The 25,824-nt window shown below is 41.7% G+C and overlaps 1 protein-coding gene across 6 annotated transcripts in view; it reads right to left on the bottom strand.

The window, feature by feature from the left end:
• Window positions 1-363: 363 nt before the first annotated feature.
• Window positions 364-25,824, bottom strand: part of AFG3L2 (AFG3 like matrix AAA peptidase subunit 2) — a 46,410-nt gene continuing 20,949 nt past the window's right edge. For 3 of the 6 annotated variants that reach the window (XM_050938802.1, XM_050938803.1, XM_050938804.1), the window contains exons 7-17: window positions 24,809-24,933; window positions 22,367-22,640; window positions 21,527-21,664; window positions 16,485-16,638; window positions 15,220-15,327; window positions 14,921-15,046; window positions 13,700-13,810; window positions 12,926-13,041; window positions 4,652-4,852; window positions 3,051-3,245; window positions 364-1,464 (exon numbers count right to left, since the gene is read on the bottom strand). In XM_050938802.1, coding sequence (XP_050794759.1) covers window positions 1,222-1,464; window positions 3,051-3,245; window positions 4,652-4,852; window positions 12,926-13,041; window positions 13,700-13,810; window positions 14,921-15,046; window positions 15,220-15,327; window positions 16,485-16,638; window positions 21,527-21,664; window positions 22,367-22,640; window positions 24,809-24,933 — 1,791 coding nt within the window. In that variant the 3' untranslated portion in view covers window positions 364-1,221. The remainder of the gene's footprint in view (window positions 1,465-3,050; window positions 3,246-4,651; window positions 4,853-12,925; window positions 13,042-13,699; window positions 13,811-14,920; window positions 15,047-15,219; window positions 15,328-16,484; window positions 16,639-21,526; window positions 21,665-22,366; window positions 22,641-24,808; window positions 24,934-25,824) is intronic. The other 3 variants (XM_050938806.1, XM_050938805.1, XM_050938807.1) reach the window with 3 other exon arrangements.

The raw sequence follows: 25,824 nt of genomic DNA, 5'->3' as shown, positions 1-25,824 counted from the left end.
TAACCTGTAGTATAGAAAACAGACAAACTGTGTGCTGAACCTGTGCAGATAACTATTGTCTACTTGAGGTTAGAAAAACAACAAACTCAGGATTAAGCGGATTGGACATAAGTGTTCAGATATGAAAGACTGATATATTAAATATTCCACTTACTCCAGCCCTCTACAAACTTTCAAGTGCTTGTACAAAGACAGAAATACAAGGTTACTAGACATTTTACATTTACAAGGAATAATCCTGGTGTACTACTCAGGAAAAGCTTACATTCATGTCAGTAGGAGTTTTGCTAAAATAAAGACCTCTGAGTTGGGCCAAAATTTTCTCATAAGAAATCAACCGAAAATAAATAGCAAGACAGTGTATTCAGAAAAGTACAATGTTCTGATTTTAATAACGTTCAAAAGTAATCTTATTTACACAATGACCACAGTGCATTCACATATTCGATATCTTACAGCTCCCTGTAAAAAAACAAAACAAAACCAACCCACATTTTATTAAAAATTTAGAAGTTGAATTTAGTTTTACACTTTAAGACACTGAACCATGACTAACTGTAAAGCTATTCAGTGGGTCTCCAATTTCATGGTAAATGTACATGGTAGTTCCAATTTGTTCACAGGGTTTTCAAGTTGAGGGGGAAAGAACAAAGAAAAAAATAGAGTAAGATTAAATAGCAGTAGGGTGAAAAAAGCTGATGCTTTGCAGAAACATCAAGTGTTTTCGTAAGCTGACTAGACCATTCGCTAAGCATTTAATAATACATTTTCCCCACACATATTGTTAAAATGATTCACATTTGGGTAGAGGTCACATATACAGACTTTCTAGATCAATACTAATGGAACCTTAATTTGCATCAGCTTAAATAAATTTAGAAATGGACCTGCGACATAGAGTTTGGACTTGGATCCAAACCATTCCAAAATTTGAGGGGGGTTCAGTTCTCAGGTTCTAATGCAGGCCCATCTCTAATTAACATCTCCCTTAATTGACAGCTCAGAAGTGATCATCTTTTTACCTATGAAGTGAGGACAGCTTAAGAGATATCGGAGTATTCTTATCCCTCTGTGTCAACCCCTGCTCTTCTGTTTACCATCACTAAAGATTTATTTGAATACGCAGATGGTTCTTAAGTCAAACTACTGAAGTGTTTTCCAGTCTTTTCAGAATGCAAATCAAAAATATTGTGCAATTTTATATCACAGCATACTTCAAAACTAAAATGGTATCCCTCCTGTTATCTGCCTGGCAATCTGTTCATCTGTGGTCTCTTCCTTCTCTTTTTCACGATCTTTGTTCCAATCTTTAAGGCCTTCTGGGAGTGAAGTATCTTCATCTAGACTGCCTGTGCCTTCAACAAATTCTTCATAAGTAGATTTTTCTGCAAATGGTCTTGGGCCAAGTAGTTCAACCATATCACTTTTATCTATTACCTCCTTCTCCAACAGTCGTAAAGCAACCTGAAAAACAGCAACAAATTATATTACACAAACAGGTACAGGATGTATTTGCTTTTTCACATGAAAGAGGGAGAACATTTAGACAGGCAGTCTGTGTTTCAAAATTCTATGCTGGTAGATTTTAGGCGGAGAGTTGGGATTCTCGGCAAGATTCACTTCATGCTGTAAGACCTTCAATGTGCATGAAAGTAGTTGAGAATTTTGCACTTCTAAAACCCCGCGAGTATCAGGTGCAGTGCCTTGAATACCACTGTTGCTCAAGGATGGCTGCTTCAGAATAATGCTGCTGCTGCTGCTGGAGAACTCTGGAGAATGTTACAGGGATTTAATAATGGATAGAAGGCCAGCTTCTTAGTTGCTCCTGTATCTTTGCTTACCACACCATTAAAAGGCACAATGGGTCTGAGGTTGACTGTTCTGTTCAGAGTATTCGCCAAGCTACAAAACAAAGCTATTACTGGCTAAATTCCACTCTGCAGAACATAGCATGTACATTACCAGAGGAAAGTGGTATAAGACTGTACGTTGCAAGCTTCTTGGGCAAGTGATGTCTTGTACAGCACTCCATGCTTAAATAATAGAAGTGTAGGCTATGACAAGGACAACAGCAGAAGAACACAACACACATTTGTTTGGAATGTACTTAAAAGAATATTTCACCGTGGAAAAAGGAAACATTATGAAGTAGGGAGGGAGAGATTGAGAAGAGAGATTCAATGTTAACAAGGAAAACAAGAAAGCTTACAATGGTTTAATAAATAGGAAATAGAGAAGTGTGATTGACAGACACTTGGCTCCTGTATTCTCATTGTTCATAACACTTAAGATGAAGTTTTGCCAAACTTTATAAAAGTTCCTTTTGATGATGAGACACTACTGCACATTCTGTCTTTCTTGGGGTGGTAGTCAACTATACCACTCTGACAGAAACCAATACAAGTTGTTGTATTTTTGCAGATAAGTCTGTCAGATAATGCACATCCAAGAAAACGGTCTTGTCCTTGGAAAGATCAGTCTGCCTGGAGGAGCTTATGGAGGAGGGGAACCTGAACTGAAGTGGGATCCCCAAGGTGCATTATTTCCAATCTGTGAGCCCTGTTATCTAAACATTTAAAAACATTTCAGAGGGAGGAGAAAAAGAGGAAAGAATTTTACACGTTCATCTTCCATAAGATTAAAGTGAAGTTTTACACCATACTCTTCCAGATACCTACTGTCTGCAGAACCTTGGTGTTTAATTTTATCCCTTTACTGTTTCTTCCCCCTCAACAGCTATAGGCCTTGCAGAAGAGTAATTCTGTCTTCGAATCTGCAAGAAAACTTGCTAACAGAACAACCCTAAGTACAGCTATGAAGATACTGGAATAATAGTGCACAATATGCTTCTTACACATCTTGTTGCATATTGGCAAGTACTCAACTTATTACAAGACATTTGAATGCTTTAGATTGTTGAAGAATTTATTGGTCCAATACTCAACATATTTATGTGAATATCTGTGCATTTTTATCTATGTATTCAGTTCATTCTGGCCATTTAACTAGTAAACTTAACATTGGTGATAAGAGATTTTATTAAAGCCTACCTTCTCCACATATGCTTTCTTCTCCATCAAGAGAGTCACTGTCCTTTCATAGGCACTGTTAATAAGAGTTCGCACTTCTTCATCAATCAGTCTTGCAGTTGCCTCACTGTAAGGTTTCTCCAATACCATGTCCCCTTGACGCGGGAGATCAAAGGAAATCTGCCCTACCTTTTCATTCATGCCAAACTGAACAATCTGAAAGACGAACAGTGCAATGAGTGGAAGACTTAGATTAGTGTAGTACTGGAAAACAGAGCATCAAGGAAAAGTAACCTATTTATAAGTTGAATTAAAATATATGTTTATTAGAATGACAAAATAGCATTTTTTCTACAACACACATAACACTAGTGTTAATTCCCTCTTTTGTAAATCACTAACAGATTCCTTCAAGTAGGAGATTCATAGTTATCTATCTTTGACATTTCAAAAAGATCTGTAAACAGCCAAGATGCATTTAAATGCTCACTATGTTTGAATGTTTCTGAGTTACAAAAGTATCACTGTAGCCATGTCGATCCCCGGATATTAGAGAGACAAGGTGACATGAGTGAGGGGATATCTTTTATTGGACCAACTTCTGATGGTGAGAGAGGGAGAACCTTTCAAGCTACACACAGCTATTCTTCAGGTTTATGTAGCTCGAAAGATTCTCTCTCTCACCAACACAAGTTAGTCCAATCAAAGATATTACCTCACCCGTGTCTCAAAGTATGGTAATTCTGTTCTTTTCAAAAGTTTTCCACAAAGTATTTAAAAATTTTAAACGGCATATAAATGACACTTAGGTGTGTTGAGTCAGGAGTACATTTGAAATTCAGTTCAAGACACTCAGAAGGTAAAAGTATCACCATTCTGTAAATGTACCCTGGAATAGTAGGAAATATCTAGCTGACCCCATATGCTGATTAACTAACTTCTGCACATACCTTAGTGCATAACAAAAATTTATTCTGCACATGGATGAAAAAAAATTAGAGGGAACATTGCTAATGACCTCACTCAGCTGAGTCTTTACATTAATAACACCACAAATCACCACTGAGAAGTCTTATTAAACACTCGAATATTAGCCTTCTTTTCATCCTTAGATTTACAGCATGTGGTGCATTAACCACATGGTTTCCAGCTATTAACTACATACCCATGGATTCAGTCTAGCTGAGCAATCAGGACTCTAAGGTATATAACTACGAGAACGTGTCCACAAAACCAAACTTGTAAACTAAAATATTAAAGCCATTTTCTAAGTGCAAAATATCTTTGCATATTTGAGTGTAGCCATGTCACCTACACATTCCTGCAGAGCATTTGGCTTTGATTTGATCTCTAGGCCATTAATTAATGTACATGATGCAATGATCACAGCCCAGCCATGGATTATTGCTATGGGCGAAAACAGATGCTGAAGACGAAAGTGCCAATATCATGCAACAGATGCATCCCGCATGAAATATAGCCTTGCACAATAAAATATGGTCTAAATTCTGCAACTCAAAAACCTGGCCAGCCAGAGTGTGCTCTTCTTCAAAGTTATTTTGTATTAAACAACAGTTTAGTGGGCAACACAGAAAATAAAATTTCATACTTGAAGTACAAACCTGAGCATATGCACTCTGAGTCACCTTCTTCAAGTCATCTTGGGCTCCAGTTGTAATTCTTCCAAAAAAGATTTGTTCTGACACACGTCCTCCCAGTGTCATGCACATTCTGTCAAGTAACTGCTCTTTGGTGTAAAGGTATTGTTCTCTGGGTAAATACTGGGCATAACCCAATCCTTTGCCACGTGGGATAATAGATACCTTGGTTTAAGAAAAAAAAAAAAAAAAAAGACAGTTACCTTTTCTTTAACTGGTGTTCTTCGAGATGTATTGCTCATGTCCATTCCATATTAGGTGTGTGCGCTTGCCACATGCACCAGTGCGGAAAGTTTTTCCCTTTGCAGTATCCATAGGGGAGTGGCTCTGGCGCCTTCTGGAGTGGCGCCCGCATGACGCCGTATAAGGGGTGCCACGGGCTCTCTCCACCCTCAGTTCCTTCTCGCCCGAAACTCTGACAGGAGGGAAAGAGGGCGGGACATGTGTTCTTCACTGGTCTTGTGTGGTCTGGGACAGAACACCAGGAGGAAGGTGTCCTGGCTCATAAGGAAGGTGGAGACCATCTTCAGCAGGAAGGCCGGGTGGAGCCACAACTGAACCTTATCTTTGTAGAGACCATGTACGGAGGCTCTGAGGTCAAGGCTTTAGCTTCAGTGACCTTCCATGACAGGTGAGAAAAGGAGCAGGAATCCAGTAGCTCAAAAGGGGGGGCCAGTGAGCCTAGAAAGGACCAAGTTAAGATCCCACTGTGGGATGGGAGCTTGTACCTGCAGGAAGAGTCTCTTAAGCCCTCTCAGGAATCTGACCATCATGTCATGGGAAAACATTGTCTGTCCTTGGATAGGTGGGTGAAAAGCATAGATGGCCGCGACATGCACTCTAATGGAAGAGTTTTCCAGGCCCTAGTTCCTCAAATGGAGCAGGCAGTCCAAGACAGTCTGTATGGAAGAATGAGGGGGAGAGGTGCCCCATTCAGATGCCCAGTGGGAAAACCTCATCCACTTGTCCAGGTAAGTCAGTCTGGTTGAGGGCTTCCTACTTTCCAGGAGGACCTGCTGGACCCCTTCCGAACAGGTCCACGCCTGCAGGTTCAGTCACGCAGCATCTATGCTGAGATGGAGGTGTAAAAGCCAACCATGGTCCTGTGACAGCAGGTCTGGTTGGTTGGGCAGGACTCAGGGAGGGGCCGCGGTCCGGTTCATGGGTGTGCCATACCAGTGCGGGCGAGGCCACACCAATCATGATAACCTGCACCCTGTCTCTCTTGATCTTTGCTATGGCTTTCTGTTGAGCAGAATTGGAGGGAACACGTACATCAGGCTCCCTCTCCACAACAGAAGGAAGGCATCAGAGAGGGAGCTCTGGCTCAGACCTTGCCAAGAATAAAACCGGTGGCATTTCCTGTTCTGTCTGGTAGCAAACAGGTTCACTTGGGGAGTTCCCCACCTTTGGAAAATCATGCAGGCTATCTCTGGATGAAGTGACCACTCGTGGTGAGAGGAGAAGCACTTGCTGAGCTGGTCCACCAGCGTATTCCTGAAGCAGGAAGGTGACAAGCTTCCAGGTGGATCTCGTGGCTGATGCAGAAGACCCAGAGACGGCCTCCTGACAGAGAGCCAAAGAGCATGCTCCTCCTTGCCTGTGGACGTAGAACACTGAAGCTGTGCTGTCCGTCAGGACTTGTATCCTTGCCTGACAGGTGGGGCAGGAAGACTCTGCACACCAGTTGGACTGCTTGGAGCTCTTTAACATTTATGTGCAACTGCACCTTCTGCGGGGACCACATCCCGAGTCTGGAAGACACTGAGTTGAGCACCTCAGCTGAGGTCCGAGGCGTCCGACATCAACTCGATAGAGTGAGGAGGGTTGTGAATGGAAGCCCCTCCAGGACTGTCCATAGGTCAGTCCACCATCGCAGCAAGGTAAGTATCACCTGGGGAATGGTAATGATCTTCTCTAGGGGGTTTCAGGACTGGGAAAGGACCGTCCCCAGGCATTGTTGCAGGCCGCATCCAGAGCTTGGCATGGCGGACCACCTAAGTGCACGCTGCCATGTGGCCCAGCAGATGCAGACTGCTGTAGTTAGAGGGAATGCGGAGACTTCCATGAAGAAGTTAATCAATGTCTGAACGTTTTCAGCAGCAGGAACACTCTGGCGCAAGTCGAGTCGAGGACTGCTCCAATGAACTCTATCCTCTGCACTGGCACTAATGTTGACTTTTTGTCATTTACCAGTAGGCCCAGAGAGCGGCACGTAGCTTGAAGTACCGCGACATGCCTTTGGACTTGAGACCTGGAGCTGCCCTTGATGAGTCAGTCAGAGGTACAGGTAGATCTGGATACCCCAGCGACTGAGGTAAGTTGCTACCACCGACAGGCACTTGGTAAACACCCTTGATGCCGTCACCAGGCTGAATGGGAGGACTGCAAACTAGTAGTGGTGGGGCCCCATCGTAAACCGGAGGAAGCATCTGTGTCCTTGCAAGATCCCTATGTGGTAGTATGTGTCCTTCTAGTTGAGAGCGGCATACCAGTCTCCCGGATCCAGGAAGGGAATAACAGAAGCCAGAGAGACTGTGTGGAACTTTAGCTTCCCTAGGTACTTGGTGAGGTCTCGCAAGTCTAAGATGGGCCGCAGACCACCCTTGGCCTTTGGGATTAAAAAGTACTGGGAAGAGAATCCCTTGTTTCTGTAATCGAGAGGAACTTCTTCCACTGCATCCAGCTGTAGCAACCCCTTTACCTCCTCTGCTAGGAGACTCTTGTGAGAGGGGTCCCTGAAGAGGGACAGGGAGGGCAGGTGAGAAGAGGGGGATAGAAAGGAACTGGTGGGTATAACCATGCTCCACTGTGCTGAGGAGCCAGCGGTCCAAGCAGGGAGGAAAAGGGAAAGGTGACTGGAGAACATTGGGACAGATGGATCTGGAGAATGGTCTGGTAGGTCACCTTCAGATGTGCCCTCAAAATGCTTATGCGCCAGGGCTGGGACATAGAAAGTCAGGATTTTCAGAGTGGTGTGGGAGTCATTGAGGCCATGCAACTTGCTGTCTCTTTGATCCGCAAATAGAGCTCGGCTGTCGAAGGTAAAGTCCTGCATTGACTGCTGGGACTCAGTAGACAACCCAGAGAGGAGCAGCCAGGAGGCTCGCGGCATGGAGATAGCGGAAGCCATGGTGCGGGCAGCAGCATCAGATGCCACCTGGAGGGCTGCCCTGGCCATGGTCGTGCCCTCATAGAGGATTGCTCGGAACGCCTTCTTAGAAGTCTCGGGGACCGACCCTTTGAACTCGGTCATGGCTTGCCACATATTGAAGTCGTATCCGCCAAGGAGGGCCTAGTGGTTGGCCACTCTCAGCTGAAGGCTGGAAGATGAATAAACCTTACATCCAAAGAGATCTAGCCTCCTTGAGTCTATTTTTGAGGGTGGCCCCGGGTTGTCCTGGTCTCTCTTTGTGGTTAATCACCTCAACCACAAGGGAATTGGGGGCAGGGTGGGAGTATAAGTACTTGCGTTTGGCCATTTTTGAGATAGGGGCCAGGGAAGAGAGGGAGTCTGCCACAAAGCATTAGTGATTTTGGAAACTCCTTCATGAAGGGACAGACACACCCTGGCAGGAGCCGACAAGCAGAAGGTGTCAAACAGAGTCCAAGGGCTCTTTCAATTCATAGAATATCAGGGTTGGAAGGGAATATCAGGAGGTCATCTAGTCCAATCACCTGCTCAAAGCAGGACCAATCCCCAGACAGATTTTTGCCCCAGATCCTTAAGTGGCCCCCTCAAGGATTGAACCCACAATCCTACGTTTAGCAAACCTGAGCTATCAATTCCTCTGCCCGAAGGCCCAGTTTAGAAGCGACTCTCTTCAAAAGTTCCTGGTGTGCTTGGTGTCATCCCAAGGAACTGAGCGAGGGGGCCCCATGATAGTCTAATCTGGCGATGACGAGGATGATGCTGGTGCCACAGGAACCTCCACGTCCATTGGTGGTCCAGCACCTTGCTCTCCTGGGTCCTCCAGGACCTGTGGGGTCTTATCCCGCAAAGTCTGGAGCACCAGAAGGGAATGGGATTTTGAGGTTGCTGGCCTCTCTGAGGCTCCCAACACCAATTGGGCAGCCTGGGAAGGTTGGGTGAACCCTCAAAGGCTCCACGGGTACCATGGCACCGGCCACTGCACTTGGGGCCATGGGACAGGTTTTGGTGCTGATGATGTAGGCAGTACTGTCGGTACTGGGGCTTGTCCTGCAGTCAGGGAACCTTGCTTGTGCCAGAGATATAAATGGAGCAGTCGGTAACGGGTGACCAGGATCTGGCAGTGACTCTTGTCTGACTGGTGCCGGCCACTGCGTCTCGACGTCAACCTGTCTGAATAAGACCAGCATCTTGGTTGGGATCTCGGGGACCAACAGCGTTCAGCGGACCTGCCTCGGACACCTGTTGATCCATGCCTCACACTACACGAATAGTACCGGGTCACTGAATGAGACAGGGAGCCAATACTGGCCAGTCGCCGTGAGGACCTTCCTGAGTAGGGTGACCTACTGCCTGGAGATGGGCAATAATGGCCTGGTGATATCTCATCCTCGATTGCTCCCAAGATCGGTACCGGGCCCTTAGAAACAGGCGGCTGGTCCAGAAGCTCTTGATGGGGGGTGTGTGCCTCAGAGGGTCTGTGGCAGTCTACCAGCAAGGTAGATCTTGAGTCCCTCGATTGGTGCCCCCCACGCAGAGATCGAAGAGGGCTCCACCAAGCCTGTCTCTGTAGTCCTGAGGCGTGACGGCTTCAGGTGGGCAAGCAATGGTGGGACGTCCCCCTCAATAGAGATCGGTGCCGCTGAGGCGGGGACACACGCATAGGTCTCAACCCAGGTTCTCCCTGAGACTGGGGTACTGCTGGAGCAGGTGTAGGCGGCACCAGGAGCGTCAGGCTCTCCTGAGCTGCTTTAATGGCTTTGGGTGTCAACAGCACCTGAAGCTGGCCAGGGCCTGCAGCGCTACAGAGTCACGGGTGAAGTATGGGATGGGCTGCACAGCTTGACCTGAGCTGGAGCCTGAGTTCCCAATGGGGGCGTTGAGCTGCCCAGCATGGGTTGTGGCTCATGCCCAGCCCTCTCATTTCTCTTACAGGAGGTAGGAGATCTTCTCCTCACACTTTTTTTCAGCTTCTTTACTGGAACTGGCTCATGGACAGTGCTGGCAGAGCACTGGCACGGAGGCCGTGGTGCTCAGTGCAGAGTCAGACCACTGCTCCAGTGCCCGAGTGCCGACTCTATTAGGAGCAATTTCAGATAAATATTGCACTCCTTTGTCCTAGACTTAAAGGACTTGCAGATATGGCACTTGTCACTTATTTGCCCTTTGCCTAAGTGCCTTAGGCAGCTGGTATGTGGATCACTGATGGGCATAGGCTGTTTGCAGCGATCACAGGGCTTAAAGCCTGGAGACTGGGGCATGCCCTGTTCCCTGGCTGAGTCCCGTTTGGGACTAATGAAGAGTTGAGAACTACTACTAATAGTAACTAAGAAACTAGTAACTATATACAATTATATTACAGGTTTTCAAAGTTTGCAAGAACAGAGAACGAAACAACGCTAGCTGAAGCAGCAGATGTTCCAGCATCATCACTGGCGACAAGAAGGAACTGAGGTTTGGGGGAACCAGTAGCGCCCCTTACACTGAGCCATGCGGGCACCACTCAAGAGGGTGCCAGAGCTGGTCTCCTCTGGACACTGTTAAGGAAAATCTTCCGGCACTGGTGCATGTGGCGAGCACACACCTAATATGGAATGGACATGAGCGAGCACTTGAAGAAAACCACAGCCTTCAGATTTAATGGTAAGCTTCGAATTTGTGACAGCGTAAGACTTCAGACATACCCCTTTCAAACTATGAAACAGACTTCTGATGTGGATGATCCTAACCTGGGATATCAACAGCTAAGGAAAGTATCTGGAAAATATTATAATATTTATACCTGGGATACAGCTATTATAATGTGTCCTAATATTTTATTCAGTCAACGAAGATTCAAACATATTTAAATCAAGTAAATTTGATTTGGTGATAGTAAGGAACTTTAAAGTCTTTTTAGTATTAAGTGTCCTGTGACAGGGTGTACAGAACTCTTGACATCCTTTCTCCATTTATTGGCAAGGAGGGTCTCCATGTTTAATAGTCTTCTGCATAAGTTGTAGGAGTTTGGGATGCCTGCAGCTGAAGACAAGTGGATAATTTTAAGAACAGAAAATGATGAGTAGTACAACTCCTTGACACTCAGATAGTTAAAACTGGAATCAGGAGACTGTACTCAGCCATCTGCTTGTCAAGCTTTGCACATCTGTTTAAACTCAGATAATTAGAACAAACCCTAAATCAAATGTTTTTAAAGCTGGATGCCCCCAGAGGATACCTATTCAGTTGAATTTAAAATACACTTTATGTAAACCAAACTATGGACTGGAGACATTAGAAATCCTAAAAGAAATTTAGGAATCTGATACAGATATAGTTCTTAATTCACAAACTGTGAAACATCTCTATTTTACCTTTTAAAAATTAACATAAAGCTTAAGTATTTAACTCCTGAATTATGAACCAAAAAAAGAAAAATATGTTGGGTATATTATGCTGATGAAATGGCATAGTAACAAACAGTAAAAATATCAAAGCAGATACGCACTGCAGAAGTGAGATTTTCATTTTAGGGTCTCAAAGCCATGTCTCCTGACCTCAGCTCCATGATCTTTACCCTCTCTAGATCATCTCAGGACAGTGACATATACTGTCTAAAAAGCTCAATGCCAAGGGCATTACTGCCTACTTGCCTACCACTTTTTCAAATTCTTTTCTCCTGCAAACTAATACCTCAGTCTGTATACGTTAAAATGTTTTTCCCACATGTGCAGCAGCTTCAGCTACCCTGGACTGTGGCTTCAGTAGTATATTCAAAGCAGAGCTCTAGTAGCAGCCATCTTAAAACATAACACTTATCTAGATTGGCCTATTTTTAATTGTGCAATACTTTTTATGTGAAAAAGATTTAACTTCCAGCGCTGTTAATCTAGCACCTTTCATCAAATTTAAACAAACTGATACTTGAGATGCAATCTAGTCTGTACACATATAGCTGGAAGGTTTTGGATTAAATTAACAAGAAGGCTGGAAGAGGTGAGAGAACGATCAACAGAATGGAGGGAATGGGTGGACATGATGTAATCATTACTGAGACTACTAGAAATAATGAAGATTTAGAATATATTTTTCAGCAAGGATGAACAAATCTGAGAAGGGCTCATTACCAATCATAATGTAGAAATGCTTTAGCAATCCTTAAATTGTATGCTGAACTCATGATGTATCTACCTCAGTGGTTCTCAACCTCTTACATGCTGAAACTCATCTGCTCAGGTTGTCAAAGCATAGCTCGGACCTCCCCCTCTCATTTAGCAATATGAGTACAGCGTGGTTGCAACGCCATTATACCTGGTCACGATCACCCCCCCGGTTGAGAACCGACAGTCTTCTCCACCCCTCCTCAGTGTTCCTCAAACCTAGAGGAAAACTCTCTAGGCATTGGATTGAAAATTAAACCTGAATTCCACTCTGTCTTTGGCCTCTCTGCTAATACTGCCAACAAAGTTGCCAATTAGTGTGAACTGCTGTAGTGGTTTTTGTCCTTGAAGGAACTGATGAGTCTCAGTTCAGTCATTTCTCATAAACTGCTGAATAGCTGTCATATGGTTGCAACTGCTTGTCACTATTGAATTGACCCAGATTTGAATCTGATCTAACCAAGGCAGGCTCTAAATCTCACAAACTATCTAGTTCCTAATATTTTGCATTCTTTTTAAACAAACCAGGAGGATGGTAGCTGGATTCATAACGGACACTGAGAAATTATAGTGGACAAGACAATTCCTAATACTGTAACATGGTAATATGGCATCGAGCTATTCAACAGAACATGTTTATTTTGAGCCAGATAGGAGTCCCTTTCACTTTCCAAGAAGGCTCTTAATAGCAGACCCCCATAAAAACTGATCAGAAATAGTTAGATAGAAAAAGCTAGCTGCAAAGGAGAACCAAGAAAGTAGCATCTTAGAAATCACATGGTCTTTCATGAAACTACGATGTAATACCTGATAGGACAGTAACAAATATACCATGTTTTTGTATTTTCTTCCCAAAACAAGGAATAATAAAAAGTGAATTAGTAATCTTATACTTCTAATTCAGTGTCCCTTTTTCTAAACAAGGGAATTTTTTTGTTTTAATTTTACCTTTAAGAGTGGGTCAGCATGTTCCAGAAACCATCCTGCTACTGCATGGCCTGCCTCATGATATGCTACTGTCTTTTTCTCCTCAGGTTGCAGTACCTGCGTTTTCTTTTCCAAACCTTTACAAAGAACACATTAACTTACCAAAAGTTTCAGACACACCCTCTTCCACAAAAACACTTAACATTCCATTTCCTATTGGCATCTCTATGTACTGATATCATGCCTGTCACAGTGATATTTAGGTACCAAGTATGGAATATATTAAGTCAAGAGAAAAGAAAAAAAAAAAGAGATGCAAGACTTTATCTTCAAGATGAATATGGAATTTAAATAAGTTAGTATTTTGCATGTTGTACTTCTATCAAGACTTTCTAATTTGGACATAATAGTTCTTCAGTATATTCTGATGCACTATACTAAAGCTTCCTCTTTAAATCAAACAATACCACTTTATTTTGTATGGTATCTTTCAAACTAAGTGCATCTCAAAAGGCTTTTAAGTGATAAAGAGTTAGCTGTTCTTCCCCTCAGCTTGAGCAAATGAGAAGTTTCCTGATGAGATTTGTAATGGAATGGAGAATCAGTGAGGCAGAGGAACGTTTTAACATGTGATGCCAGTTCTTTTAAAATCTTAAGATACAACATTAACCGTTAGTGCAAAACTAAAGACTTATTTTTCAAAATATCTGAAATAGACCTGAACTACAGCATTTAAATAGAAAACTTCTCCCACTCTTTTCCCTTGTTGACCAATGATCCATTCTATTCTCTCACCTCCTATTACTCGTTCAATCGCTTGCTCAAAGTGCTTTTGGTTTATGGCATCTGAAAGGTGTCTTGCAGCGATCAAAGCAGCTTCATTACAAACATTAGCAATGTCAGCACCTAAAAACCAAGGCAGAGGATGTGCAGTGTCATTTCCAACTACAGAACTGATTTCTTTAGCACTAACAGGATGAAAATAGTCTGGTGCTTGGCTAAGTGACTGAAGCATCCCGATAAAACAAATGTCAGAATAAAGCTTGAGAAAATGGTTTTAATTCCTACAGAAAAATCTGTTTTTAACGGTGACTCATATTAAATATATGTTAAAGAACTAGAGTGCCACTGAATATATTATGCTGTATAAATATATTCAGTAAGATTAATGGACCCAATTCTTTAAAATCGATTATTAAGAGGAATTTATTGTTTGTGAAGTACTCAACTAGTAAGTCCTATATCCTAAAGTCTGTTATCTAGCTACAGACCAGGTACAGAATGGGCAGCAACAGTGAAGCTTTCCCCGTATGGGCCCAATGCATCTCAAACCTTGCTTGGGAATGATCTCTTGTAAGAACATATGGACAGCTCTGGTTTCAAGCCATTCAATCATTGGTATGTCTACAGAGACTCCATATAATGACACAAAACGACGACAACTGTAGTGGTGGTACAGTGTTGAAGACAAATACAGCAACATAGAGACAACGTTTTATATAGACCACCACTGTCAGATGGCAATAACTTTTGGTCAATACAGACTTGGGCTGGATTAGAACAGTGATTAAAATTTGCAAAACCCATTACTAGGAAGCATGCTTCAATATCTGAGAAAAAATCATGACATTTGATTTTAACTAAAAACTTTCTGCTGGGGTACAAAATATAATACATTATGCATGGGTTTTTACCCCACTAACATTTAGAGTCAGAAAAAAGAACATCCAAATGAATGTATTAATTAAAAAAACCAAAAAACCAGTTTCAGTAGTAGTGAGAATTAGGTGACTTTTTTTGGTAGAGGGTGGAGGAAATTGCCATCTGGATCTGTCACAATGATGTAACAGAGGGAGAATTTCATACTGAACCTAAAAATTATTAGCCATTCAGAAAAGTAAAGATGTAGGAGAGTGAGGAAGGAAAGAAAACAGTATAGGCAGTCCCGATAGCTGGTACAGCTGATGTAATGAGCTTATTGTATTTAGGGCAAGTATGGCTTTATAATTCACTTACCCGAAAACCCAGGAGTTAGTGATGCAAGTTTTCTTGCCAGGTTATCTTTATCTATGATGCTTTCTAGTTTCAGGGGCCTGAGGTGAACTTTGAAAATAGATGCTCTTCCCTTTATATCTGGAGGTCCTTTAAGGGGTTAAAAAGAAATTTTTGTATTTAATAGATAACAAACATATGTCTTCCTATTAAAAAAATAAACAGTTAGGCATGGGAATAGTTCTGATGATTTGTGGGAATACTTATGTGCCCAAGTGTTTGTAGGAACACACTCATATAGGCTAAGATATAGATAATCTTACCAATGTAGATCTGTCTATCAAAGCGCCCTGGTCTCATTAGCGCAGGATCTAAGATATCTGGTCTATTGGTGCCTGCCAAAATGACTACATTTGTGGTAGTGTTAAATCCTGTCCAAAAAACAAACACAGAAAAGAACCATGAAGTGGGTAAACAATATTTACTACCACATGATCACCATTCATTAATAAAAAATAATAATCTGATGTAGCAGAAAGTAGTTTAGACTGTCCACTTTACAGAACTACTGCATCTCTGTAAGCCAAAGAGACTCAGTGCATTAGAAAGAAGTATTTTTTAAACCTAACCATTATACCAGTGGCTCTCAAACTGGGGTCCGCAGACCCCAGGGGTCCATGAGGGTACTTCAGGGGGTCTGCAAATCACGTCTGGGACCACCAGCCCCACTGATCAACTCCTCCTCCTCCCTCTCAGTGCCTCCTGCATGCCGCAGAACAGCTGTTCTGCGGCGAGTGGAAGGCGGAGGAGCACGGACAGGGTGCACTTGGGGGAGCAGGAGGAAAGACGTGGGGAAGAGGAAGGGCAGGGGTGGAGTGGAATAGAGGCGAAGCCTGAGGCTGAGTGCCCCTGGGGAAAATTAGAAACTGGCTTAGGGGGTCTGCAAAAATTTTTTAAATCAAAATGGGGGTTCTCAGGTTACTAAAGTTTGAGAACTGCTTCACTATACAGTAATCCACTAAAGGTCTAAGGTAGTGATACTGCAAATACCTTAGAAAATGTCTGGATTCTCACAACTTGTTAAAAAATGGGGAGGTGTCTTGGGTTCTGCCTTGGGTAAGTCACTGTATTAAGATATAGTTTATTCTACATGTTTGACAGTGAATATAATGCTAATGAAATTCTGGGATTAGTAACATTGACTAGAGATGGACTAGTCCTGAGCAAAGACTTTTCCACACAAATCTGCCAAGGAAACAAACCTCAAGTGCAGAATCTCTACTCTATTTCCTGAACACTTTTAAGTGAAGACCTCAGTGTACCCCAAACCAAATGCTCTCTCTTTAATTTAAATAAATGGGGAAAAGCATGTCATTATATTCATTTTACTTATAGCTGACCAGGATTTTAGCTAAGATTTATAGATGTGAACAGCTAATGCATTATTTCATTTTCTCTTCCTTCTGCACCCACATCTATAAAAACATTTTTGTCCATGACCAATATTATATTTATCTCATTCCATTACAAAATAATCAAGATACATCCGTCTTACTCTTATAACCCATTATTAAAACTAAATAGTTACCATCCATTTCTACTAGAAGTTGGTTGAGTGTGTTTTCTTGTTCACTTTGCCCTCCAAAGTTTCCCCGTCCTCTCTTCCTTCCTACTGCATCTATTTCATCAATGAAGAGAATGCAAGGGGCGTTTTTACGGGCCAGAGCAAATAAATCACGGACCTTAAAAAGAGAAGGCAATACCTCAGTTATTTTCAATCATCTAGTCACAAAAATACCCAAGATCAGTGTCATATCACAGTATCACATCACTGGCTTTTAAGATTCCAGCTAATCTCACTGTTAAATGTTCAAAACAAGAGCCTATAGCCCAAATGGCAAGGAATGGAAGACTACAATGAAGCCACAATACTGCAAGACTCAAAGGCAGTAATGCAAGAGGAAACTTGTCTTTCATACATTCTTGGGTTGCAGAGATTGTTTTAGGAAAATGTACCAGACCAGAGAGTTACATTTTTAAATAAAAAGAAAAACAAACGCTGACTGTTGTACTTGCACGATTAAAGTGCTGTTCTATCCTCAACAGTAACTTTAACAATTGCATTGTGGGTACCAATTAAATCTCTCCATGGTTTACAAATCAAAATATTTTTGGTTTACAAGTTGGATAACTGTCCAACCCATACAGAACTCATTGCAGGATAAAGACATAGTTTTCTAAAGTTCAGTCCTACAAACTCAGACTGTAATCTCTCAATACACTATCACTAGTAATAGACATTAGGGCCATGATCATACTTAAACTGTAGCCACGTTAAATTATAATACCTATATTTTAGTCCCACCCTATCCCCATTACATTGTCTAGGAACTGGCCTAGAAGTAAGCAAATATAATGTGAAGCCACAGGAAAATTTTTCTCCAAAAGTTTGAAAATAATTGGTTAGAGTTATAGGTCATTTAAGAAGAAATGGGACATGACATGAAATTTTGAATGTATCATTTTCTGGGTTCCCTCACTTGCAAACACTTTATTCCTACCTCTACCTTTCAGTACATTTCTCTCTTGGAAAACCTATATGCCGGCTATACTTGAAGTTATGGTTTAATTAAGCAAAGGTATTAACTATCATATCCAGTTGGAAAGGTTGTAGCCAATGAGACAGAATGTCATGCTTTTGGATGCTGTGCGGCCCTATGGAGGTATTCTGCTGTCTCACCATACTAATCAGACCCTGAGGGTCTCATTAGAGCCAAGTCAGCAAGAGAAAAAAACCCCAAAAAGACAAAGGGCACTAACAGGGAAGAACAGCAAAGGAGAAGGCATGAGAATAAACCAATCCAAGAGAAAGCTTACACAAGGGTCTATGGAGATCTATTTGCCAATATAGTCCAGCTTCACAGCTTTATTACTCATGTTACTAAAGCTGTAAAATAAAGGCATACCCCAAAAAGGCAAAAGGTGGTGCAATGAGAAATGAGTTTTGGACAAAACAATTGTTTGTTATACACAAAACTATGTTAACATTATGGTTGCAAAGTTAAGCACTCAAAAGTTAGGAAGTGCCAGAATGAAAGTTGAGTGCCTTTGTGCATACATATTATGATATGGTTTTAAATTACATGATCACTTTTTTCTTCCTCCAGTGAACAGGATGGACTTGCTCTGGTGATGAATCAGGGTTGCTTTTATAAAGGAGTCCTGTCTGCAGGACCTCCACCTCATTTGTTGAAGATAACAGATTTGTAATAAGTAAGGCAGGGCATTGCAGAAAGGATGGACTCATTGTGCCCTGGAAAACTGATTTTATCCCTGTCTCTGCCAGAGTTCCTGTGTGATGCTAAGAAAATCATTTAAACCAAACTTCTCCACAAGTGATCACTAATTAATTGTTCCTCATTCTCTAGGTGCCCAACTTGAGACCCTGAGACCTGATTTGCAGAAGTGTTGAAACTGAAATCAACAGGAACTGTACTTGAATATACAAATGTTATATACTGCTGAAGACTGAAAACTTGAGTCCTAGTTGTCTCAAATTTGGCACCCCAGATTACTAGAAACTTGACTAACTCTGTGCCTCAGCTCATCAAGAAAACAGGGATAATACCATTTCCTCTCCTTGCAGGGGTTTTGTGAAGATTAATTAACGTGAAGGCATTCTGATGCCATACATAGGAGCATCATAGAAAAATTGATAAGGAAATTAAATTCTATATTCAAAGCAAGGTTTGAATAGTGTGCAGTAAATAAGGCCTGGGGCCAGATAGAACAACCAGAATAAAATAATATACTGAACAGCTATTCATTAATCAAGCACCTTCCACACAGTGTAACAAATGAGGCAGACATCCTGTGGAAAAAAAACATGCAATCGTGTAATTAAAGATTATATTGTAATGCACATACACAAGGGGGCTGAATTAAGACTATACAGGTAATCTTAATTCTAGTGTTTCTTCATTTAGAGTGCTTGATGTAGCAACCTTAATAATGTTCTTTTAACAATTTTCTTTTTTAATCCATAATTTTGTAGGATTTTAAAAAAGCAAACTGAAAATCAGAAATTCCATCATCTGGCCTCATACTGTCACTCACATGGATCTTCAGCAGGGTTGATACCTTTAGGTGCACAGCACAGACCTCTGCCACTTGAGCCAACAATAACTGTTAGCAGTGGTAAATTGTCATCCTTTATATGAACCAGCACTAGAGGAGGATGAAGCCATTTGTCAGTGGGTTTCACTCAATATTTTCTGACGAGAAGAATGGTGAGACTCTGGAATCTAAGGTTCCATTCCAGGTTCTGGAGAGAAGTGCTCTCTACTAGGAAGACTTCTGCCCATTCCCCCAGTCTTCATCCCTCTTGCTCCGTCCCCTCCAAACTCTCTATGTCTCAGTCCTGTGTCTTCCTCACTTCTGGCTCCTTGTCTTAGTCCCATTTACCCTTGTCCAACCAGATGCTGTTTTCATCCACCCCTACCTTCCTGTACCTAGTATCTTTGCTCTGTCTGTCCTAGCTCCCTCCTACTGTCTTCTCATCCAGCCAGTCTGTTCCTTCCCCAGCACTAGCTCCCAGTCCCACTCTCCCTCAGCAGGCTTGTTGTACAATCTGCTTCTTTCCATCTTTCCCCGACTTAGTCCCAGTCTCTAAGCACAGTTGTCCAAGTTCTCCCTACCCCATCCTAGCTCCTTGTCCAATTTGTGTCTCCTCTGCCCTGCCCCCAATCTCCTCCCTGGTTCCTAGTTCCCATGTCCAGCCAATCCCAATGTCTCCCCAACTCCAGATCCTGTATCAGTGTCATCATCCCCTGCCAAACCAACAGGCTTTCAGTCTCCTTCACACCTCCTTCCTTTAATGGCTTCCAGTACCAGCCTCCCTCAGCACGTGCCCCCTCATCCCAGTCCCCTTGCTCAACCAGTCCCAGTCTACCGTTCCAATTCAGTCCCCTAGCTCCAATCTACTCCTTTCCCTCTTCCAGTCCTGATTTTGTGCCCTCTGCAGTTGAATCAGGCAGCTTTCCTCTCCATGTTGCCTGGATTTTAGCAGGGCTCAGGGGTATAACTGAGAAGACAGAGAAACAGGCCCCTGCTCAGAGTTCTAGTGCCAAGGCTGGAGCGGACATTAAAGGGAATGTCCTTCCGAGCTGCCAAACCCCTGGTCTGGAGCATACTTCATCGCTCTGTGGGGAAAAGTATATACATATTCTCCCTGTGACTGGAGTGTGTGTGGGGGGGACAGAGTATTCTCATTCTGTGTGGATGGCACATGTGCAAGTCTGGTCAGCACTAGCAGCTGAGAGAGGATTAAGCATGCTAAATGTGTATTGAATCTTCAGTTCAGTAGAGATTTAATAGCTAAATTCTCTGAACTGCATTTTTTTTTTGAAGGCTTATATATATTGTCCAAGTTTGGGTGCATTTTTCACAGGGACTTCACAAAAGGCACATCCCAGACTCATAAGACATCTCACTCTGCCAAATTTTATGTCTCTGCTCCAAAGAATGGGAGGATGCTAGGCATTTCCCCAGCCCCCAAAAGAATCAGGAGAAATTTTTCACGTGGGCAAAATTATGTATTCTTCTCTAGTCTTGAAATCAGAAATGGCTGAACTGTTTTGGCTGAAGTTTTCTGTAAGATTTCAGCCAATGCAGACACGCAGCATGAAAAATTTCAGCCTAACTAATTAGAGCTCGATAAAGTTCTAAGACCCTATTCTCAGTCACTTATAATGGGAAGCGTTGAGCAACCTTAACACAGGTGGGGCTGGTAATATTTTTTTTAATCTATTGATACAAGAAAGTAAGCATGTATAGGTCAAAGCTATTAGTCTATATTAAGTTAATGGTCTTAATGCAGTTCTAGTTACCAGGTATCCACCTCACCCAAAAAACTCAACACAAGCAGCACTTCTATCAGTAATACAGCTACAAAATCATGTTAGGGATGAACAAACTTATGTTGCAATTATGTCTGAAAGCTCTATTGAAACTGCTCAAATCTCAGGGTTGGACACTGTCTAATGATGAGCTATACATTAAACTTTTAATCCCAATTCATTGGTTCGTTATGGATGTTTGCAAACTGTAATGTTTTTAACCTTCCGTTAATTTAAAACGGCCAAACAAGTTTAATACACAACTTTTGGACGAAGTCTTTCTAGCTCATTTTTCAGCTAGAAGCAAAATTTTTAAGACCTAGACAAATTTCTGAACAAACAGACAATTAAAAAGGGCCCAAGGTCTCAGAGAAATGATGATAAAAATTTAGAGAGGGAGGAAACATTGCCAAGGCTGCAGTCACAATTTATATGCACATCAGAACAGAATTATGAGAGTTTATTTAGTACCAATTTATGCAAACACAGCAAAGGTAAAAAGTAACAAGCACATGGTGGCCTGCAACTGGAGAATAACTGCACTGTTTTTTTTTGTTTTTTTTTTTAAGTAAGATAACTTTGTGGCTATCATTTAAAGAGAAACCCCTGAAGTAATTAGTAGGATATTGAACAGATGACTAACTTAAGGTATATCAAACTTTTGGCCTACCAACCTTGACAGCGTCTTTTTAACAACTGACGCTGCAACAACAGAGCAAGGCCAAAGACTTACTCTAGCTGGACCCACACCGACAAACATCTCTAAGAACTCGGAGCCATTCACTGTAATGAAAGGAACATTGGCTTCCCCTGCTGTAGCTTTAGCTAGAAGTGTTTTCCCAGTGCCTGGAGGACCCGTCAGAATGGCCCCCTGCAAAAAGGAGCATAATTAGCTTTTTTCAAAGAAAGTATATTTGTTATAACATTTCTATCAGAATATATTCTCCAATTAATGTTATGATACTTAATCAGTCCAATTCAATTCAAGACGTCTAGAATGGGATGAAGAATTAAGTTTAGGAGGCTGTACGCCTGATTCCGATCTCACAAACTCACTGGAATTATACTGGTGTTAAACCAGCATATGAGAGATTAAAACAAATGACAATATGATGCCTGATTTTGAAAACAGATTTAGTGCAAGTAGTAAATTCAAAGCATTTTGGCCAAAATTTTGAAAAATATTAACTTAAATATGCCAGGTGTAAGATTGGGTCTGGGTGAAAAAATAGGCAGCTTTACAACAATGGGTTATATACTATAGTCCGTAAATTCTCTCTCTTGTTCTCTGGTTTTGGCCAACATGAAATTAGAGTATGCCCCTCAGGACAGGGACAGCCTTGTAGCAATGCACACTGTTGGCTCTTCATACTGGCTTTTCTTCAGATTCTTTGTCAGAAGACAAGAGTTGGAAAGCACCATCTACTTTAAAGATTACTATTCTGATTCAAAGTACCTACAGAATAGCTTTGTAGTTGAAATAATTTTAAATGAGGAGAGGAAGAACATTCACAAAGTACTGTTTAAAATAAGTGTTACATCTCCCTCATCTTCTTAGCTATTGTTCCCTTACCTTAGGGATTTTTGCTCCTAGATCCTGATATTGCTTTGGGTTTTTCAGAAAGTTAACAAACTCCATTATTTCTAATTTGGCCTCTTCACAGCCAGCTACATCTTTGAACTTTACATCTATTTCATCCTTTAAGACCTTGGCTGTAGTTTCACCTACGCTGAAGAGTCCACCCATTCCTCGCCCTGTTCGACCCATACCAGCGGGCCCTCGTCTTAACGTGTACAATAAGAAGCCAACTATAAGGACTGTGGGCAGCATGCTCAGAAGAAACGAGCTGAGGAGAGAGAGGAAAAAGTAATCACACATTAGTAAAGAGTTGCTACTGTATATTACAATGCATACAAAAGTTAATTTCCATTATGGATCTTAGAGGTTATTCAGAATTTATGTTCTAGTAATCTGTAGACTAAGTTAAAGGCAGTGCATACAATGCATAACAGGGTTAAAGGGAAATATGGGAACAGATACTAAACTAGAGAATCCATAAACAGATTCGACAGAGCCCCCTTTTCTGTGATCATGATCACAAAGAATCAACATTTAAAGATGTGGATTGAAATGTATTTGAATTAAAGCCCTTAAAAAAAAAAAATCAGACAACTGTCAAACAGCATTTAAACAAACAGTGAAATACTCCTAAGCATCTGATTAGTGACAAGTGTCAGAACTGGAAACTGAAGTCATCTACTTATCCTTGTAACAAGCACAATGGGAAATGACAATATGCCTCAATATTTTATCAGAAGACCACCTAGAAGAGAGAAGCAGCTCAGTGTCCATGCTCATTAAAACTTTCTCTGCTAATGAGTCTGTCAGTTATGATCAACAGTCCTAAAACAACAGCTCCCAACCTTTATGCTGGAATTCCTCTTGCAGGCATCATTTTCCCTTCAAGCCCCCCCCCCCCCCCCCCCCACTCCCGCTCATTTTCTCTAATACTGCTTTTTTGCTCTTGCTGTTATTTCACTGTCTTCTACTCCTTTCTTCCTTCCTCATTCAGTTCCAGTATAACCCTTCCCCATACCCATGCTTCCCATAGTCTGACATACCCCTTCCACCATCACTGTTCATTCTGCCTCAGCACAGTGCTCTGCAAGCTAGGTACCTCTGGTACTTAGATATCCCCATTTCCATAGTATCCTAACAATCTTTAATGCATTTATCTTTACAATATCCCTGGGAAGTACTATTATTTCCATTTCACTGATGAGGATTGAAGCACACAAACATATAAAGCCTTGCATTTTAACTACTAAGAAAAGTGTATTTTTACCTCAGAATAACTAATACGTGTGAGCAATCCCCACTGAAAACACAGTGAAGACAATGTACTGAGTTTTACTGTGAGATTAATTAGGCGAGGTCAACCTCAGGCAGGGGTATAGTGCTGACCTTGTGGTACAATAAAAGTGTCTTGTCCTCACTAAATTTTTACCTGGGAATAGCTCATGCACTAGTTACCCCAAGGTACAAAAAATGCACCATTTTAGCAATGAAAACAAGGGTTAAGTGACTTGGCTCTAAGTCTCACAGGCAGCCTGTGGAGAATCAGCAAATTGAACCCAGGGCTCTGGAGTTCAGGCTAAACACTGGACCATCTTTCCTGTTGCCATAGAGAAAACAAGGAACAACACAGCGTATCACTACCTAGTACAGAGGGAGAAAAAATATGCATACCCAGACAGTGGCACCAGTGACAAACAGACATTGAAAGAACATGCATATATGGAGAGGCAGCAGCGAAGTGCCTGGCAGCAGTGAGCCATCTGCTATCTACAGCTTGTCAAGAGGCCACAACCGGTTTATTTCTCCTCAAGGAGTCAAGAAGCCCCTGGGAGTAGCATACCCCAGGAGATGCAATTCCTGACAGGCCAAACTAATTTTACATAGCTCAACAGCAATCACTCTTTCTATAACTGCTCACCTGGACCAGAATGAAACCAAATTTCTGAGGTAAAAATCCCTATTTACCCATACACCTGAGCCATTCAGAGCCCAGGACACACACCCTTAACAAGGGGAGCAGTTGTGATCTGTGCTAAAGACAGGTCAGAAAAATGAAGCCAGAGAAGATAAACGCAAAGAATGTAATTTCTGTTTTGGAGCCACTCCTCTTTATTTGGGTAACACAGGTGCTGCAAACAAATTAAGTTTGCCTATTTAAGGGGATAAGCGGGGTCACCTGTGGATGCACAGAAACAGATACATATTATATAATGAGAAGCTAAGCTTGGGAAAGCTTACATGAGATGAAGATTTTGAATAAAGTTAAGTAATTAATTGTCATATGTACAGCATATTGAACACAACCAAAGGTCAAAGCAGAGTGAGTGTTTCATAATACTGCCATCTAGTGTGCCATGACATGCATACAGGACAACCCTATTATTCCACTGGGAAAGAAAAGGTTTATCAACATATCTAGTTTAAACAGCTTCTTACCCATCACTTTCTGCTGAGTAGACTACAGGTAATCTGTTCTCCCCTTCTATTCCAAACTCTAGCTGTGCAGTTTCCAGATTCCGCTCAAAAGTGTCCACACTACCAATATTAAACCAGACATATTGCTATAAAAGAACAAAATTATGATCACCACAAGATGAATAATTTGTTTCAGCCTCATCACAATCTATCTAAAGATAAAAAACAGACACGAAAATCAATGGCCTAATCTCAGACTAAAGGACTGATTCACTGTTTCACAACTGAAATGTTTACTTTAGTTTACAAAACTATAATTTATATTTACTGCAGAATAGAATGAGTTTAGATTTAGTAGGTACATTTATGGAAACTCATATCACCCAAATTGTTATTGGAGGACCATTACTTAGGCTTGACTTTGGTCATTACAATCACAGAAGTCATATATGCCAGGATTTTCATGCACTGTAAACGGGCTTAAATTCTGACTTTTTTTTTTTACTTTTTAAAAAGAGGATTAATTCAATGAGCCCAATAGGACAGACATTAAAATCTTCAAAGGGAAATCCAGGGCTGCCTATGAGGCAGAGGGAGAGCAAGAGCCCAGCAAATATACAATGGCCACTTGGTCATATGCAATGGCCACAAATATACAATGGCCACTATTTCTCCTGAAAAGGAACGAGGCTCCTCACTCTCACGTTTGAAAAGAAAAGTTACAAAATTTGGCTTGCTATGGCACCTCAACTGTTCACTTTTATCACAATTCTTAACAGTTAGTGCACCGTTCTTGTTAAAAACACCACACTCAGGTTTGAAACAATGCTGAGACTAGATTTTTTATTTTAAGAAACATGTTTCTATGATTTCTCTTTCACCATGACTAGCCCTGAAAACCCGCTATTGCATAAAATTGTAACCCTAACCATTAACCGGTTAAGAAACCACGGCAAATCATGGTTTATAGGTTAAAGAGTAAGTGTACAAACAAATCTGAGCAGTAAATCACATTAGCTTCACTGATGAAATAACTG

Source organism: Gopherus flavomarginatus, chromosome 2 (assembly GCF_025201925.1).
Source record: "Gopherus flavomarginatus isolate rGopFla2 chromosome 2, rGopFla2.mat.asm, whole genome shotgun sequence".
Lineage (NCBI taxonomy): Eukaryota > Metazoa > Chordata > Testudines > Testudinidae > Gopherus > Gopherus flavomarginatus.
Note: the sequence above shows the minus strand (reverse complement) of the source record. Positions and strands in the feature narration are given on the sequence as shown.